The 20381-nt window shown below is 45.4% G+C and overlaps 1 protein-coding gene across 3 annotated transcripts in view; it reads left to right on the top strand.

Annotated features, from left to right (window-relative positions):
• ST3GAL3 (ST3 beta-galactoside alpha-2,3-sialyltransferase 3) overlaps positions 1-20381 on the top strand; it is a 459765-nt gene that overhangs the window by 356839 nt on the left and 82545 nt on the right. For all 3 annotated transcript variants that reach the window (XM_054979381.1, XM_054979379.1, XM_054979380.1), the window contains one exon: positions 11929-12075. In XM_054979381.1, coding sequence (XP_054835356.1) covers positions 11929-12075 — 147 coding nt within the window. The remainder of the gene's footprint in view (positions 1-11928; positions 12076-20381) is intronic.

Genomic DNA, 20381 nt, shown 5'->3' with positions numbered 1-20381 from the left:
TCATTCTCCTCCCACTTGCCCAAGATGGTGGCTGCCACTTCACAATGAATCATACTCAGAACAGTTGTCAATACCCTTCTGCATACATAGGCTGTGGAAGTAAATTAATCTTTGTTCTAAATTTTAATATGGTTCACTAACACTTTCTAAAGATTTGATGTGTCACTAATTTTCAGTAAGAAACAATCTTGGTTATTACAGTGAATCTACAGTTAACATTGAATGCACTTCCCTTCCTGAAGGTGGGCAATAAAATACAAACAGCCCAAGCTCTGCCAAAGTTATCTGAATCAGTTACTACATTCTTTTGCACCTTTGCTTGTCTTAGGAGAGTGGGTCAGTACTGCTACTCCCCACTTAACCACCTGTAAGCCATATTAGTATTTATATAAGCCAAGCACTAAGAGAAGTTGGGAGTTCAGCAGACAAGACATGCAATGAGCCTCTGACTCTCAAGGACTGTGTGTGTTCTCTTGAAGTCAGTTGCTGACCTAGATATGCTAAGCAAGGCTTGTGGGTAAGACTCTTGCAGTAACATCCTAAGGAGAGTTAACATCCTTCTAAGTCCAGTAGGGTCAAGGGCTTAGAAGGGTGCAACTCTGCTTAGGATTGCACTGTCAGTGACCTCTCCTCTGCTTCCATGAAGTTCTCCAAGTAGGAGGGCATCAGGTTGAGGAGAAAAGAAACAATTCCTTATTAAAGAGGCTCTCTCCACTGATATGCTTTCATACTGAGGATATCCTTCCAGGATTGGAAGCAGGTAGGCTCTTGGTAATGGGAGATTCAATAATTATGAACATAGAAAGATGGGTTTGTTATTAACTTATTAGCCATATGGTGACTTGCCTGACAGCAGGCTACTAAGTAGTCCAGGGAGAAATTCACAGTAGCAGTGCATGTCAGGATCAATTGTGTGTGTTATATGCCATCAACTTACTTCCAACATAGAGGTGGGGCGTTGCATGATAATTGTGGATGCCCCAAATGCCTAGGATCGGTGCTCCGAACCCCGATTCCCTTACGAGACCAAAAACAATCATCCTGTGGTGAGCCAAGCGAAAACTAGCATGGGGAATGTTGGTGGAGGTAAGGGCAAGCCCCCTAACTCACCTACCCATTTACTGAACCTTTTTTAGCACCAGCAGAAGCCTTAAACAGCAAAGATGCTGAGCAGCTGGTACAATCTAAAATGGCTGCCCCAGAATCAACAGACGATACAGAGAAAGCCCTGGAGAACGGGCTAAAAGAAGCCTTAGAGAAGATGGAAGAGAAAATAGTATTCAGAATTGAAATCTTGCTTAAACCAGTGTCTGAGCAGCTTAAAGAGATCAAGGATTTCTCCAACAAGTGGCACAGATGGCAGATACTTTCATGTAGCTGGGAGTCACACTCCAGGAAGAGGTATATGCTCTTCAATCCAGCAAAGAAGAAATAAAAAACAAAATAATAAATCTGGAAAATAAAACCAGATATAATCCTATCCTGGGGTATTAGAAGGGACATCATAGAGTCTGTTTTATGCCTCTGAATCTGAGTATGAATTTGTGATTTTATTCCTTTTATTGTACTTTATTTGTATTTATTTGTAATCCGCCCTGAGCCCGTTCATGGGCAGACTATAAATGTAGGGCAGACTATAAATGTAATAAATAATAATAATAACATTAAACTGAGAGGCCGAGGAGGGCACCACAGATATGATAGATTTTCTAGCAGGGTGGCTGGCCCAAGAGCTAAAACTGGAAGAAGGAGTTGCCCCCTTAATAGAAAGAGCTTATAGAATGGGCCCAGCAAAAACCCCAAACACCAAGCTACAAAGAGACGTGGTGGTGAGATTTCAAGACTCCAGAACCAAAGAGAAAATAATGAAGGAGGCTCAGTTAAGAGGCTACTTTTTATACAAAAGCAAAAAAATCTAGTGTTTCAAGACCTCTCTGGTGAAACCTTAGCTAAAAGGAGAGAGCTGAGACCAATCACAGCTAAATTAAATGAACCTAATATAAGATATCGATGGATTACATCAGCAAGACTCATGATCCACCATCAGGGCAAGATTTTCTAGATTTCAGATGTAGATTTGGAAACTCAGATGCTACAATAACTTGAACTGGATGTTCAAACAGGCAGCCCCATGAAACACCCTCTGTCAAAAGATCAAACAGCCATGAAGAAAAGGAGCAGAATTCCTAGAAAAAAAGAACACCTGAAATTCTTTTCCTGCATATACCCCAAAGTCTGTGTTTAAAAACCAGGGTCTGGTTATATAAAAATACAGTGTTGTAAAGAAATTATGTCTTAATTTGAATAAGCACTTTGGCTGGGGTGGAGAAATAGGATGATCTTAAGGCCTCCAACTTATTAAAAGACATCAGGGAGAAAGGGCTCCTCTTTTCTCTTTAGTTGCCCTTTGTTACACAGTATATTACTGGTACCCGAGTGGGTCCAAATTTATTGATCATTACTTAGTTAAGTCTAGTATTTCTTTATCTTTCATTCTTGCTCTTCTATCCCTTTCAATAAGTTAACCCCTAGTAATTAAGGGGAGACAGAAAGAATGTGTAAAGAGGCAAATTTTAACTGAGGTACTAGATGTGATGAATAAAATGTCAATGTTTTTTTCTTCCTTTGAGAGCAGACAACACAAATTACAGGTGATAACAAGTATCACAGCCACAATAAGTGTAAAGAATAGTTCAGGTTTGGAAAAAGTGTTTATTTATATAATGGGCTCAACATATTAATTTATGTCATGTAAGGCTTTATCTATGAATTCATATGCAAAAGGATCACAACAATGGTATTAAAACAATGTTCAGATATGACGCTTCGGTTTCGTTTTCTTGGCCATGTCGGACGCTCCTCTCCGCAGGTCCGAGCGGAAGCGCCCGAGCAGCCTGACCGGGTGGCTGATCTGCGAAGATTAGCCCCCAGGACTCCCAGTGAGGGAGGCAGGGTCCGGGACGCGGCAGGAAGAGCCCCCTGAAATCGATGCAGGGGGTAAATTGCCCGTTTGTCCCTATGGAGGCCGGCAGACGTGCGCGGTACCTCGAGTGCTGCCGGGCCATGGAAAACGGCAAAGAGCAGAACTAGGTGGAAGCCTGTAAGTAAGCGAATCCCTTCTGTTATTACAAGCGCACGCGAAGGAGTGGTGGGATCTAAAGCTAAGAAGGCTCATTCTTCCCCCTCGCTGAGTTTCAGAATTTGGTCGGCGGTCCCCCCCCCCTAAAATGGCAGCGAAAAAGCAGAGTCCCGCTTTGGGCAAGTCAATCTCGGCTGCCCTGCAGGGGAAAGGAGAGTCGCTTGAGGACTTGGTGAAGAGGTCGGTTATCGAAGCCATAAAGCCCTTTGTTGACAAGCTGAATGAAACAGATCAAAGGGTGGGCTTAATTGAGAGCGAAGTGAAAACCATTAAGGAAGCAGCGGGGGGGGGGGCAGAGAAGTCTGCTCGGGAAAATGCGTCACTTGTGAGGGCAACGAATAAAGAGTTAAAGCTGGTGGAGAACCAGCTGATCGGGCTACAAGTGGAATGAACACAGACAATTTTGCACCTCCAGAATGTGAAAGAGGATGAAAATGAGGATTTATGGGGTCTGGCCTCGGAACTATTGGCGACACCCGCGAGGGCAACTAAAGAAGAGGTAAAAAGCGCCATTTTGGAAGTCCGTCGGGCTTCTTCAAAATATGCAACGAAGCGTCAGCTGCCTCGCGAGATCATCATCGATTTTTCATCTAAGAGGATCCGAGACACTATCCTATACAACTCATACAATGCGGATCTGGACTTTCTGGGTAATAAAGTTAAGATACTGAAGGACGTCCCATTTTTAGTTCGGAAAAGAAGATTTAAGTATAAAAAGTTCGCAGCTCTTCTGAGGGAACGTGGAATAAAGTATAAATGGCTATTTCCGGAAGGTATCTGGTTTAGTTACAAAGATCAAGCTTACAAGATAACATCAGAAGATCAACTAAGGGATTTTAAGGACAAAAATCAAGAATTTCAGCAAGACACCAAGCAAGAAGAAAAGGATTTGAAGTCTGAAGGGCGGGGAGAGAACGAGCACTGCGGTTGCAGTTGCTCAGAGAGAACTGCGTCCAAGGCCCAGGGTGGGGAGGAAGACTTAATTTGGATTGTAATCTGTATTTTGCAAGGTCAACCACTCCATCAATATCTTTACAAAGATTTAATTTTTTAATAATGGCAGTATGAAGGGAAAACATTATTTGTAGTGTAGTGTTGTTATATGTTGTTGTTGTTTTTTTCTTTCCTTCCCCTGCCCCCCTTCTTTCCCTCTGTATTGTTAGTTAATGTAGGTAATAAAAAATAAAAAATTTTCCAAAAAAAAATGTTCAGATATATTAATCCTTCAAGAAACCCACCTACCCACCTCTTCAAAACAGGTATTTACTCAAAATGATGGGTTCACGAAGACCAGGCAAGTGGCTCATCAAAATCAAGAGGGATGGCTATACTATTATCTAAAAATCTAAGATTTGAGTTTATAGATATAGAAACAGACCTCAAAGGTAGATATATATTTCTCAAAAGGACTATAGAATAAAAAAACCCTGACATTAGCCTCCTTATATGGCCCCAATAATAACCAACAACAATTTATAGAAGAAACCCTAACCAAATTAAAATTGATGGTTGTTGTGGGTTTTCCGGGCTGTATTGCCGTGGTCTTGGCATTGTAGTTCCTGACGTTTCGCCAGCAGCTGTGGCTGGCATCTTCAGAGGTGTAGCACCAAAAGACAGAGATCTCTCAGTGTCACAGTGTCACTGAGAGATCTCTGTCTTTTGGTGCTACACCTCTGAAGATGCCAGCCACAGCTGCTGGTGAAACGTCAGGAACTACAATGCCAAGACCATGGCAATACAGCCCGGAAAACCCACAACAACCATCGTTCTCCGGCCGTGAAAGCCTTCGACAATACATCAAAATTATTTCAAGGAGAGCTATTAATTGGTGGAGATTTGAATTTAATTGTAAACCCAAACCTAGACCAAACAACTTACTCTAAAACCACCCCCAATAAACAAAACAATCTAAATGGGAGAAAATTTTTGAGGATTTTGATCTTGTGAATGTGTGGAGGCACCACCACCCGGAGGAGAGGGACTACACATACTTCTAGGCAGATCACGAGGGAGAAGGCAGAATGGGTTACATTGGTGCTTAGTTCTCGTGGCCCTTCTTACATGCCTCGGGTAATGCTGATCGCCCCCTTGCAATCAGGTAGCAATTTTCCACAGGCCAGTTTGGCTAGTTATCCTGGAGGTGTTTTGCCATCTTCGGAGCATGGAGCAGGGGTCACTGGGGTGAATAATAAATCTTATTAGAAATTCCCAAGGCCAAATTCAATCAAATTCAAAAAAGATATTGAAAACCTTTATCTAGTTTTATCAAAATTTGTATTCATCGGATAATCCAAAACGGGAAAATATTTGAATATATAAAATGTGTTGGTATTAAAAAAAATAGACCAAATCACATAAGGAATTTATAAACCAACCAATCAGAGAACAAAAGGTTATAGATATTATTAAAACATTAAAAAATAATAAAACTCTGGGAATAGATATGCACACCTATTAGTTGGACCATTAACAGAAGTGTGTAATCAAATAATGGAAAAAGAGAAAATGCCTCCCTCCTGGACAGAATCACATATGATTGCAATATCTAAGCCAGGCAAAGATGTAACCAGCCCAACTTCCTACTGACCCATCATGCTGTTGAACCAAGATACTAAAATATTTACAGCTATATTAACTGCAAGCTTGAATAAAATCATCACCAATTATATGCATACAGATCAGGCTTGATTTATCCCCATTAGACAAATAACTGATAATATTTGAAAAACATTGGATATTATAAATTTTGGCAAAAAGTCTAAGCTAACAACATTATTATTAGCACTTGACATTGAAAAGGCTTTTGACAGGGTAGAAATAAAATATTTAAAAATTATATTACAAGAAATGGGTTTGGAATTAATTTTCTAAGATCAATACAATAATTATATACTTCTCCAACTATCCAAATAAAAATTAATCGACTAGTGTCGAGGAAAATCAACTTATTAAGAGGCACAAGGCAAGGGTGCCCACTTTCTCCATTATTATTCACAATTGCAATTGAACCCCTGGCAGAACACATTAGAAACTGTACTCGTATTAAACAAGGAATTCAGAATCTCGCTGTTTGCACATGACATGGTCAGAACCACAAAACTCCCTTAAAGCATTGGAAGAAACAACCAAGGAATTTGCTCAGGTCTCTTACAGAGCAATCCTATGGCCGGCCCCAACGCCGACGCGGCTGCACTGGTGGTGTGGCGGCGCTGCCGGGCCGGATCCTGTGCCAGCAAAGTGTGGCCGCAGCGGCGCCCGCAGCGGCGCAGAGATGCAATTTTGGAGAACCAGAAAGTGTTGTGGGCGGGTCTGATCCACGGCCGCCGCCAGGCGCAGCCAAAGGGCGCTGTTCCTGACAAGCGTCAGGGGGAGGGGCCAGGAAAGGCGCAGCCTATGGGCAGCACGCGATCCCGGCCAGGCCCCAGAGCAGCAGGCAAACCGCGCCCATGCTGGCAGACTGCCTCGGCTCGTGTGTCGGGCGGGGCTCGCAGTCGGGAAGGAGAGGGGTGGGCGTAGTCTGAGAAGCCTTTCCCCCGTTTGCCCAATGTAGCACCAAGTCCCTGGCGGCCGCGTCCAGAGAGGTTGGCATGGGACTGGCAGGCGCCCTGCCATGAGGAATCCAGGGCAGCAGCCAGTCTCTGGCAGCAGGGGACAGCCCCCAAGTGGTGCCGAAGGGGAGGGCTGGCCTGAGGCCGCCACCAAGAGGCAGACACAGCGGGCCTGCCCCCTCGTCCCCATCCCAAGGCAAAGAACACAGACACCCATTGCACAGAAATCAGCCTTTATTATTATATCATCCCACCTCCCCCAGCAGACGTGAGGAAGGGGAGGCGTGTAGGAGAGCCGTCTGTGCAGCAAAACACCCCACCCCACCCCCAAGGCGGCAGCGGCGGTCACCGGCGAGGCCGGCGGCCGGACCCCCTTGGCCGTCCACGGGCCCGGCCTCTCGCACGCAACTGGGCCCGAGGGAGGGGTGCCTCTGGGGCGGGTGGAGCTGCTGCAGCGGGTGGGGCCGGAGGGTCGAGGATGGCGACGAGCCGCCCGAGCAGGGCTTCGGCACGGACTTGAGAGGCACACCCCACCCCTCCCAACAACCATGGCCTGTTGGCGTGGGAGGCTGGCAACTGCTCCACGGGATTGGATGCGAGGCAGGACGCCCTGGGGTGGAAGGTGTTGGAATGACCAATGGGGCTGCTGCAGACGCCCGAGGGGCTGGACCCACTCTGGGAGGCGGCCGCTCATGGGACTGTGTTGCTGGGGCTGCGGCTGCGATGGGGGCGACCCTCCCCAGGCGCGCGAGACCTCCTGCCCGGGATATGGCATCCACCTGCCACCACCCTGGATTCTCCATTGGTGGGGGCTAGGGTTCCAGCGAGCGGACCGTTTGCCCTGCCATCTCCCGCCCCCTTGCAGCTGCAGCTCGCACCACCCTCTCCCTGGCTTATCGTGTGCCAGCTACTCTCCCCACCGGGGATCCCCGCTCACATGCCCCGCCCCAACCCTCTACCTGGCCATAGATACAGGGGGGTTAGCCGTGTTAGCCTGTGGTAGCGAATTCAAAAAGGGTCCCGTAGCACCTTTACAACTATCCAATTTTATTGTGGCACAGGCTTCTGAGAATCAAGTTCTCTTCGGCAGATGGGTGGTACAGACACTGGTCAAATACAGAGGAGGAGGGGGGGAGGAGGGAGGGAGGGGGCGGGGAGGCAAGACGGGGTGTGTCGGATACATTTGTGGCAATGTGCAGGTGGGGAGATGTGTCGGGAGTGTTGGGGGAGGGGCGGAGGACGAAGTCAGACTCGCAGACACAGAAAACAGTTGTTGTACATCTCGTTTTATTGCACTGGAAAGAGCGGGCTTGCGTTTAGGCTGGCGAGGGAGCCGGAGCATTCCACACAGCCCTCCTTCCCGCTCGGAGGGGCGGGGCTGGGATGCAGGCCGCGGCGCGACGGTGCTTCCTGGGCTGCAGCCAACCGTCCGTCAGAGATGTTTGGGGAGGGCGGGGCACGGGGGAGCAGCCATGCCCTGGACGTGCCTGTGGGGGGAAAAGACACGTGTGGGCTTTGCCTCATTCCACTGGCAAGGCAAGCCCCACACTCCGCCATCCGGGGGGGGGGTTGCACATGGTCGAGGGCAGCAGCTGATGCATGACGGTCTGGTGAGGATGCACTCGGCCTTGGCAAGCCTTTACCTCTAAGGGAGAGAATGAGCTGGTCACAACAAACACCTGGCCACATGTGATTTTCGAGGCGCCTGCCTCTGAGGCAGCCAGGGGCGGCCATGGTTGCCCCCCACCCCTGCTGGGCCTCACCCAAAGCGGCAAGTGAGCGGGTGGGTTCAGGTGAATGGGCGGTTTGCACTAATCTGCAGAATGCCCCCCCACCTCCTCCTTACCTGTCAGCGCTCCGTCGGTCATCACCAGGTGGGAGCGCCAGAGTCAGGGCACCTGCAAGGAAACGGGAGAGCATGCGGTTAATTTGCAAAGTGTCATTCCCTTCTGCCACGGAAGGGTTAGTTTGTTTGTGCTTAGTTAGAAGCAACTAGCATGCATCAGTTAGCTGTGGAGTCATTCTTTCTATCACGGTAGAAAGAGAGTTAGGCAGACATTTGCACCTCTTCCCCTTTATGCGAAGTTCCCCCAGTTTTTCGCAAAGTCCCCGGAGTGCATTCTGCGCCTGCCAATGTGAATGCCCTCAGCCCGTTTCGGTTTTCAAAGGGGCAATGCCACTCAGCAGACGGGCAGAGCCTCCGGCCGAGTGCTCACTTACCTGGGGGTTTGGGCGGCGCTGGCCGGATGTTTTGTAGGGCGCGGTCGCAGGTGATTGGGTGCAGAGAGGGGGGCTCGTCCACGCCGGGCGCGCACGCTGATTGGTCCCCGGGATAGTTCTCATCCTATGCTCCTTCGGGCCATAGGGGCGGGGCGAGGCGCTCAGAGAGGGGGCTGATTTTTCGCCGTTCCATGGACGCCTATGGGCTACACCTTCTTTTTCCGTGGCGTAGCTTTTTTGCGCCGCTGTGGGCGTTCCCGCTTCTGGAGGAGCTTAGGGAGCGGACTAACTCTGACCCCGCCTTGCTCCCCGCCCCCCCCCTGCGTCGGCGTAGGGCTCTACGCCACTTCTGCGCCGCCGCCCGGGCGCCTGTGGCTTGCACCGGTGCTGGCCCGCCGGCGGGCCAGCGCCACGTCCCAGCGCGGGCGGAAGGCCACTTACACGGGCGTACGGGCTAGATGCGCCCTCGCAAGCCTTAGTTCGGTTCCTGTTCACTTTCCGTGCCCTTCTTAGGATTGGGCTGCCAGTCAACCAGAATAAAAATGAATTATTCCCTATAAATTTGTCAGTAGACCAAGACAATTTAATTAAGAGTTTAATTAAGTGGGTACACAACAATTGGAAATATCTGGGAATCAATGTCCCTCTCAACCTTGATGACCTAATGAAAAGTAATTATGCAGAGTTGAACCAAACACTATCCTCAATAATTAAAAATTGGAATACAGTTAATCTGACATTAATAGAAAGAATATTATCAAATCTCAAGTGTTCCCGAAATTTTTATTTTTGTTTAGGGGCTTCAAAATTTCAAAGATTGGCAAGATCTAATAACAAAATTTATATGGAACAATAAAAAGTGAAGAATTTCTTTTGAAACCCTTAAAAGGCCATCCCATTTGGGAGGCATGGATGTTCCAGATCTTAAATTATATTATTAAATTTAAAAAATGTTCTGACAATAATGAATATTTCTATAGAATTAGACTGGAAAGACAGAGAACAAACTTATATAGAAAACAAGAGCCTATATGAAAGTATATGGAATAAAGAACTTGAAAGGCCAAACTCCATAGGAGAAAATCAGTTCCTCAGTAGCAACCTGAAAGTTTGGGATGCTGATAGAACTACACTAGTTCCCCCAGTCTCCCAGGTCTCGCCCTTCGTGGGCAAGACCTGGTTCAAACGGACAGAGAATAAGCACTCATTTAAATGGTGGGAAAAAACAATAAAATAAAACTAATTGATATAATTTATAAAGGCAGAATTTTAGAAAAAAGACAAATAGAAAAAGATTCCCAATCTACAATACCTTGGTTTGAATACCTACAAATTGAGCACTTAACAGAAGACAGCCAAATTAAAGACAGTATAAAACTGCTCATCACAACATTTGAAAGATTAATAACAAGCGAACGCAGGAGTCAAAAAGGGTTAATTCCCAAATTATATCAGCTCTTAATAGAACTCAAACAAAAAAAATTAACTTCTATCATACCAGAAAATCTGGCAAAGAGTTCAAGATTAACACCTCTAAGGAAACGTGGAAAGAAATCTGGCAGTCGTATAGCTTCAAGTCTAAAGTCCTTAAAAATCAAGTTGCAAACAACAAAGATTTTAACCCACAGGTATATGTTTCCTCTTAAATTACACCATATAAATTACATATATTCACTTAATGCTGGAATAAGTGTGGGGAAATAGGAAATTATATGCACTGTTGGTAGGATTGTAAGCATATACAAAAAATTTTGAAAACAACAAAGGCTATAAAACATATTACGGGTTATTATGAGGTACCAATGACAATAGAAATAGTGCTATTAAATTGTTGGAAGAACCCATCAGTACCAAAGTTTGGGGAAAATCTTATCTTAATACTGTTGTCTATAGCCAAGTCTGTTATTGCTTCTAACTGGAAATCTAACAACCCACCATTATTCACAACAGTACAGCTGTCTATGGGAGTATTTTACAATGGAAAAGCTAGCAAACAATATAACACAGTTAGAAATGGCAAGATATAATAACTTTTTCCATCAATGGTTACCTGTTCTTGAATTCCTTAATGATAATGAACCAATGAACCTATTAATTCCTAATGTGGACTACTATAAAACATTAATATCCTGTTGAAGTTACCAACTGACATATTAATAATTTTGTGAAATGTGATACCAAAATGTTTACTATGATTGTCTACCATGATTATTTATTATATATTGTTTAATGTTTAAAAGTTGAAGTTAAAAGTTTGTTTGTATTATAAAAGTATTTTGAAAAATAAAATAAAATTGTAAGTTGGAAAAAAAAATTTACTTCCAACATAGCAAGCTATGCATTAATGAACTCCAAAACATCGTATCATTAACAGACTTGCTCAGGTCTTGCAAACTGAGGGCTTCCATTATTGAGTCAATTCATTTCATGTTGGGTCTTCTTTTCCTGCTCACTTCAACTTTTCCAACCATTATTGTCTTTTCCAGTGAGTCCTGTTTTCTCATGATGCTATTAAAGTACAATAGTCTCAGTTTAGTCATTTTAGCTTCTAGAGAGAATTCAGGCTTGATTTGATCTAGAACTCACTTATTTGCCTTTTTGGCAGTCCATGGTATCCGTAAAACATTCTTCCAACACCACATTTCAAATGAATCAATTTTCTTCCTGTCAGGTTTCTTCATTGTCCAACTTTCACATCCATAATTAGTAATGAGGAGTACCGTAATATGAATTACCTTGATCTTGGTCGCCAGGGACATTGCCTTATCCTTAAGGATCTTTTCTAGTTCCTTCATGGCTGCCCTTACAAGTTTCAGTCTCCTGATTTCTTGGTTGCAGTCTCTCTTTTGGTTGATGATTGAATCAAGGAATAGAAAATCTTTGTTTACTTACCATGGCATAATTCTTTGTTGAAGGATAGGATTGCATTCCTTATTGCAGAACTGAAGGGTGCAAAGGGGAGATTGGATTGGAGCACTTGTTTTTACTAACAGTTTGTGATGTGCTTTTTCATTTCTACAGAGTGCCTCTGATGGCTTTTGGAAGTCTGTGGCAACCCGTGTTCCAAGAGAGCCTCATGAGATCCGCATCCTGAATCCATATTTCATCCAGGAAGCAGCTTTCAGCTTTATTGGCCTTCCTTTCAACAATGGACTGATGGGCAGAGGGGTAAGTGTGTGGGGGAGCTTAACCTCAAAACCATCTTTTCTTTTTTGTGTGCTGCAGATTGAAAACAAAATTTGGTGATAATCCGTGACCCCTCTTCCTTCCTGTTTAATGTAGATGGTAAGTCCTCTGGGCAGGGACTAGGAACATAAGAAGAGCCCTGCAGGATCAGACCAGTGGTCCCATCTAGTGGTTGATTCACATAGCTGTATAACTTCTTAATGCTAGATAGCAGGGTTATCAGAAGATAGGATATTCTAAGCTTTAAAATTAAACACCACAAAAAGAGAGCTCCGACAAATTGTTATGTACCGGAGAATGTATAAAACATCTGGTCAGAGCTGGTCATCACGCTGTATGCATTGAGTGATAGCAATACATGTATAATTCTGTATCATACCATTTGAGAGAAACTACTTGTAGCTGTGTTTATGTGCTATCCTGGCACATGGGAATAGCAGGTGTTTTTCTGTTTGCAGACTAGAGGATAGCTCATTTCATTTAGAGAGGAAGCTAATTGCACACATTGTGTCTTTTATATAGTGATGAATGGTCTTCATCTGAACCCCTGAGATAATTTGGAATGATCTGAGACAAACTGTACCTTCTTTGCAAGACAAAGAGAAATCACTTGTATCAGTGATGACTTAGGTGCCACAGCTTTTTCAGTATGAATACTGGATGCCATAAGTTCGTCGTCGGTCTTCTATGCAATCCCACATTGGGACTGCACAGCTGCAGGCCAGCCATGGAGAGAGATTCTCTATCTCTAAAAGTGTATGAGGTTCTCTATCTGCTCAACACACATGCATGGGTGTTTTCCCACCTAAATGGAGCATTGCAGAGTGATGTGCCCCCTTATCCCTAAGTTCCTCTTTCACCACCATTGAGAGAGGTTCTTCTCTTTGATCCTTCTTCTCCGCTCTTTTCCGTATCTTCCATGTTTCAGAAGTCTTCTGATCTTCTGTATAACAATATATATATCTTCCATATAACAAGCAATAAAGAAAGGAGATGAATATGATGAAGGAAATGAGACAGATGAATATGTCTCATAAGGTACTATTTAAAAAATGCTCCACGTGTGATACCAAAATACCTCATACAGATGAGCTTGAGCATTGCATTTTCTGCCTAGTGGAATCTCATAATGTCCACTTCCTGGCATTGCAAGAGATTTACCCTGAAGGCCAGGAGTGACCAAGCTTCCCGCCTCAAAATGGCAATGTGGGTGATGGTCTTATCAGGTTCCGATAGGCCAGCAGCAAAGTCATCTGCTGAACATGAACTCAGCCCCGGATCTGAGCAACCTTCCCTGTTTTAGAAGGCTTGAATGCAGGATCCAACTGAACATTGCTCTCCAGTTCCTGCCACTCCAATGGACACCTAGATAACGCCCAAGTTGCAAGGAGGGATCATTAAAGCATCGCTTGCCAAAACCATCCTGTTCCAAGTGCTCTACTTTGGAACTGCCTACAAGGAAGTCAAAAACAAAGACCAAACACCTAAACATCCCTGCCTTTACTTGCTCACACTGTAGGCACCATCACTTTGCATCCTTGATGCCTTTGCTTATTGTTGAGGAAGTTATTATCGCTCCCTTGTGGCCTTCACCTCCATCTACTGCAGCCTTACATCAGGAAGACAAGGTGAACACAACAGAGGAATTACATTGCCATAGTCAGGACCCACGCAATAACCTATTCAGCTCTTGGCTCAAACATGGGCTCTATCTCCAGTTCCAACTGCTGCAGCTTCTCCTGTAACTACTGTAGCCACTTGTTTCAGCCTACCCAGCAGATCCCAAATTGGCAGGAATTTCTTGCCTGGTTACAGTCTGTACTTCTCCTGGCCCCAGCTCCAAGTCCTTCGGTTCTGGCACTGTTGGTTCCAATGGAACCATCAGTTCATCTACAGTCTTCCTGTGCAGTCCCATATGGGACTGCGCACGCATAGGCCTGCAGAATTCGGAGATTTTTATAGCTCAAAACCACTAGGGGGCATCCTCGCCTCTCAGTGCACCTGGTGGCCACTTTTCCCACCAAAAACGGCCTGAAGAGGCGGGACACCCCCGACATACCCTCAGTTCCTCTTTTGCCACTGATACTGAAAGTTCTTGCTCGTCGTTAGCTCAATATTGTTGAAGATGTTGGAAAAGGCCCTGTTTAAGAGGTGCGTCTCCTGTGATAGGAAAATGACCAAATCAGATGGTCACTCTAACTGCCTTGGGGGAGACCCACAACACATAGGCTTGTAAGCACTTCCGTTCCTTCACCCTAAAGGCTAGAGCAGAGCGGATGGGGAGATTGCAGGCCTCATTATGGCAACGGGCCGTGGCTACTACCAACCCAACAACCGGAACAAAGACTCCTACCTCATTGGATACCTGACCTGGTCCTGGGTCCTCTGGTGCTAAAATGCCGTGTTCGCATACATCCCCAGCCCATACAGAATCGCACCCGCCATCGGTTCCGACCAACCTAATGGCCCGCAGTTCTTCAGTGCCAGCAATGCCTACCTCAGATCCAACGCCCTTGTAACTGAGGACCCCTCACGACGGAACGCCTTCGGCGCTGGCTGTGATTTCAGAACACTCACCTCGGGCTTGATGTGATGCTTCCACCTCAAAGGCTTCAGGCTCCAAAACTCCTCGGAGTAGAATGCCTTCTGACAGAGCCAATGGAGTGAGTCTTCCTTGGTTCCGACACCTTCGGATCCAACAGCCATCTCAGAACCATCTGTGAAACAGAAGAAGAAGAAGAGACATCACTCTTCGAAGTGCGAGAAAGTGATTCTTGAGAGTGTGATCTCCTCTCAGCCATCTGTTGAACTGTCGGGGAACGTCGGATCCGAGTCTCGTAGCAAGAAACATCAGGGTTGTACCCCCTGTTCTAAGAGTTGGCTGGAGGAAGATGTGATTTGGGTAGAGAAGTCCCCTACTCCATCAGGGCGATCCAGATCGCCATGTCAAGGCTCTTGGTCATCGCATTCCCCCAGAGAACACAGGGAGCATTCTGTCAGATCTGTCCCTTTGAAGCTGAGAAAGTGAAAGTTTCCCAGGGCTGGAAAAGCTGTAGCCAAAACATTCCTCTTCTGAGAGATAGCTGCTAGGGAACATCTTGGCACCTGTAAAGAAAGCACTCAGAACACTAAAAGAATTAAAATGGAGTCTCTTTGGTTACAACATATAGGGAAGCATTCTGAACCTGACACATTCGAGACATCGGGGGAGTGCTTACTCTTATAGGGAGGGTAGCCCTTACTCGAGGAGTTACTGAGCCGGTGAGGAAGCAGCTCTGTGCCATCACCGCAGAGAGGGCTCCTGTTATTCTGAACAGCTAGTTAGAGACTGCTCCTGATCATCTTCGGTAAGAGTGTACTCCCACTCTGGCTCTAGGCAAACCCCACATGGTTTGAAGATGGGCCTTGAAGGAAGCACCTTATTGCATAGGCCTTCTGATTCACCACCATCTGACTCTCCAGAGGGTGTCATTGGCCCTGCAGAGGATGCTTCACCAATGGATGATTTCCGCGTGTATACAGAGTTGCTGCAGCGCATGGCTAAGGCTCTGGAAGTGGATATGGCGTCTACAGAACCAAAGTTGAAAGACAAAATTCTGCAGCACATCTATTCAGGATCTCCTCCTACGGTAGCCTTTCTGATCATCGAGGACTTTGTGGATCTCCTTAATGGCTTGATCCTGAAACTGGCCTCCACTCCTGCCACCGGTAGGAAGGTCGAAAATCTTTACAGAACCAAGGACAATCCTTGTTCCTTCCTATCTTTGCATCCTCCGCCTTGGTCACTCATCACTGAGGAGATGCAAGCCAAGCCTAAGCAAGGGTCTCTTTCTGTACCCTCGGACAGAGAAAGCAGGAGGATAGATGCTATAGGGCGAAAGATGTATACCTCGACTGCGCTCAGTATTAAAATAGCCAACTATGCAGCCATGATGGCAGCTTATCAGTTGCTACTTTGGAATAAAGTGGCCACCTTTGTACCCAAGCTCCCTGGTGACCAGAAAATCTTCCTCAAGGTTGTGCAGGAGGAGGCGGTCCATTTGTCCCACCATCAAATTAATACCAGCAGAAATATGGCTGATACTTCGGCAGGTCCCTTCTCTCTGCAGTTGTCCTGCGGAGATTCGCCTGGCTGAGATCCACAGCATTGCCAGTGGAGACCAAAACTAAAGTTGAGGACCTCCCCTTTGAGGGACCTACCCTCTTTTCAGAAAAGACGGATGACTATCTGTCAAAGAAACGTAAGGACAGACTCACTGCCCACTCATACGGTGTCTTTCCCCTACATCAGCAGCATCATTCGTCTGGCAGATACCAGTACAGGTCTTTTTCATGGGGTTGTCAGCACCGTTTTCACCCTTACCAAGGGTACGCCTATCCTACCCAACAGTTGTACCAAAGCCCTCAGTCATCTTTTCCTAGGAGGAAACAGAATAATAAGGGCCAACGGAGCTCACCAACAGCATCCTAAGGAACAGACCCACTCCCACAAACAATTCTGACAATTACAGCGACCTGATCCTATGTTTGGGGTCAGACTGAGTTCATTTTACACTGCATGATGCAATGTCAGCTCTGATGTTTGGGTTTTAAAAATTGTTGAAATTGGTTATAAAGTTGTTTCTGCAGTTACCTTACTTACGACTCCCTGTTTTTACTGACAAAGGGGCCCAACCAGAGGTATTGACTGCGTTGTCAGCCCTTCTAGAAAAGGGAGCCATGAAAGAGGTTACAAATCAATCCTCTTTTTTGGATTTCTATTACAATCTGTTTGTAGTGGAGAAAAAGGATGGGGGTCTCCAACCTATTCTGGATCTCCGTAAAGTGAATGTTAATTCGTATTTGTTAGTTTAAAATGGTGACCTTGCAGGTGGTACTGACACTACTGCCGTCACAGTCCTGGTTTGCGGTTGTAGACCTGAAGGATGCTTATTTTCACATTTCGATTTTCCCAGAACACAAGAAGTTCTTATGCTTCACCTATGGGGATCGGAATTTCTAATATAGGGTTCTTCCCTTTGGATTGTCCACTGCCCCACGAGTTTTTACTAAGTGTGTGGCAGTAGTGATAGCCTTTCTGAGAGTCCAGGGGTGTTGTATCTTTCCCTATTTAGAGGACTGGCTGATTGTTGGCCAGTCAGCTGATGATGTAGCTAGACAGGTCTCCATTACGTTGTCCACCTGCCTAAACTTGGGCTTGTTTGTTAACCAAAAAAGTCTCAGCTTGATCCTTCCAGAGTTATCCAGTTTATTGGGACCATTATTGATGGCATGCAAGATGCAGGCTTCTTACTTTCTGAGAAAGCCTTGAAATTAAAAGCGTTGATCAAAAGATTCAAGAGGGGTAGATTCCAGTCTGCCCAGCTCATTCAAACTTTGTTGGGATGTATGGCCTCTACCACTGCTGTGGTGCCCCTAGCAAGACTACACATGCGCCCCTTACAGCTTTGGTTTAGCTCTGTTACCTGTCCTGAGAGGGACTCTCAGTTCAAGAGGTTTAACATGCCCTGACGAGTTCTGAATTCTTTTTTTTTTAGAAAATTTTTATTAGGTGAGAATATTAATATACAACTTTCAAATAGCATCTCATTATCCTTTCCCCCACCCTTTCCCTCCCCCCTTTTCCAAGACTTCCAACAGCTTTCCAACCCTATAGCCTAATCTATTCCCAATCTGTCCCCTTTTTCTGTAACTCCTTATCTCATGTTTACTTACTCTTTTATTCAACTAAGCCCTATCTATTAACTTCAAAAATATTGTTATAAACTTAAAATCTATTATCTATTACTTTATATTAGCTCCACATATATTTAAATTTAAACTAACTAGCAGTTGGATAAAATATCTACTTTAGTAATTCTAACAATATCTATTAACTCTAAGTCCACTTACATTTGGGCTAACAATTAGCTAATACTTCACTTCATATGGTAAAGACTCTATCTCTTCTAATAACAAATCCATTCTAATAATTTTCAAATTGCCATAATTCCCCCTTTACGTCCCACTTCTTTTCTAAATATGTTTACGAGTTCTGAATTCTTTAGGTTGGTGGATGAATGATTCCAACCTATTTGAAGGGGTACGATTTGGCTGCAGACAGCTGGATGTCTCTGTTACTACAGATGTGTCCACCCTTCGTTGGGGAGCTCACTGTGCTGGATCTTATGCTCATGGGGTATGGGATGAATCTGAACATCAGGAGCACATAAACCTGCTGGAGTTAAGGGCAGTGTTATATGCGTTAATCTCATTTGCAGATACCGTAAGGAACAAGAGTGTCCTGATACTTATAGATAATATGACAACTATGTTTTACATAAACAAACAGGGGGGCACAGCAACGGTGACTCTGTGCAAGGAGGCGATGAAACTCTGGGACTGGGCCACGGACAATTCAGTGTGGCTACAAGCCGTACATATCCCAGACGTAGACTACACGATAGCGGATCATTTGAGCAGGTTGGAAGGGGACAACCACGAGTGGTCCCTGCGAGACACCTATCTCCACCGTGTTTTTACTGAGTGGGGTTTTCCAGACATGGACTTGTTCGCTTCTGAAGACAATCACAAGACTTCCCACTATTGTTCCAGAGGCGGCGTAGGCTGCAAGTCACTTGGGGAAATGTTTCAACTCAGGTGGTCCGATCACCTGTTTTACATGTTTCCCCCATTTCCACTTCTGGCCAAGGTAATCAGCAAAATACAGGCAGATGGGACGTCTGCCATCCTGATAAGCCCATACTGGCCACGGCAGCCGTGGTTCCACACTCTCATGAGATTGCAGTCTCGTCTGTTCCACTTCCCGACAGCACTGGATCTGTTGTCGTGGAACAGAGTGTTTCACCACAGAGTAGACAAACTCAAACTGATGGCCTGGCTGATCCTACAGGACACACCTTCTCTGAGGGCATGACTCACGTGTTACAAAACACAAGGCGGTTGTCTACCCGCCAGTCGTACACCCTTAAATTGAATAAATTTAGCATGTGGTGCCAGGGGAGAGGGTTAGATCCCCTAATTTCCTCCCTTTCAGAAGTCCTGGATTTCCTTTGGGAACTCAAACAGGGGGGTTTGTCTAATTCTTCTGTGAAGGTTTATTTGGTGGCTATTTCTGCCTTCCATCCTCCAATAGATGGAAAGACTGTTTTTTCTCATTACCCATCCAAAATGTTTCTAAAAGGTTTGAGTAATTTGTTTCCCACTGTTAAGGCTGTAGTCCTTCAGTGGTCACTGAGGGTATGTCGGGGGCATCCCGCCTCTGGAGGCCATTTTTGGTGGGAAAAGCAGGCGCGCTGAGAGGCGAGGATGCCCCCTAGTGGTTTTGAGCTTTAAAAATCTCCGAATTCGGCAGGCCTGCGTGTGCACAGTCTCATGTGTGCCTGCACGGAAGACCTAGACAGTTACAGGTAAGTGCAACACTGTTTTTCTATCTCACTGGTTCCGGCCTCGATCACTGACTCTATCAGACTCTGAGGAACAGGTTGCCTCCTACTCTGACATTACATCAGAGCTAGCATCAGATCCCTCTCCTGAGGTCTCAGTTAGGGAGGCCACCTCATCATTCCCCAACAACAATTTCCACCTCTTTTCTGAACAGATGTTGAGCAAAGTTCTCCAGGCTCTTTATATAGAGTCACCAGAATCCATGGCCTTCCCTGCAGTGGAAGACCTTCTGAATATTACCCATGGCATCTGGGAGAAACCAACGTCCATACCTGCTACTTCTTATAAAATCTAGAACTAGTATAAATTGAAGCAACAAGACTGCACCTTTCTTTTCAATCATCTGTGCCCCTCATCATTGGGAACCGAAGAAATCCAATCTAAATACTGCTATGGCTCTCACTCTTCCCCTGTACATAGGGAAAGATGTATACTGGTAGGCAAGAAAGTTTATTCCTCTGCAGCCCTTAACTTTCAAATTTCAAACTTTCAGGCTGTCATGGCTGCTGGCTGAGGCCCAGGGAAGCTCTCTATAGGCTGCCACCACTCTGGTACAGGTTTCCTCTGAAGGACCCAGAGCACCCAACCGAACCATTCTGTTTACTCTTTCCCAGTAGGTTTAATTTATTATGTGACCGAATGAGGCATGAGGACTTGGGCAGAATAATAAAAAACTTTATTTAAAAGGTTTATTAATAACTGGTGTTCAAACTTTGTAAAATAAAAAGATTAGTAAAGGTTGGTGAATAAACAAACACACCCTAGACTGTTCTTAACTGTCTCCTGGTGACTGACTTCCAACTGTCTTACCCCTTCTGGATGAGGGATCACTCTGCAGCAGC

Source organism: Eublepharis macularius, chromosome 5 (assembly GCF_028583425.1).
Source record: "Eublepharis macularius isolate TG4126 chromosome 5, MPM_Emac_v1.0, whole genome shotgun sequence".
Lineage (NCBI taxonomy): Eukaryota > Metazoa > Chordata > Lepidosauria > Squamata > Eublepharidae > Eublepharis > Eublepharis macularius.
This window is presented reverse-complemented; position numbering and strand designations above follow the sequence as displayed.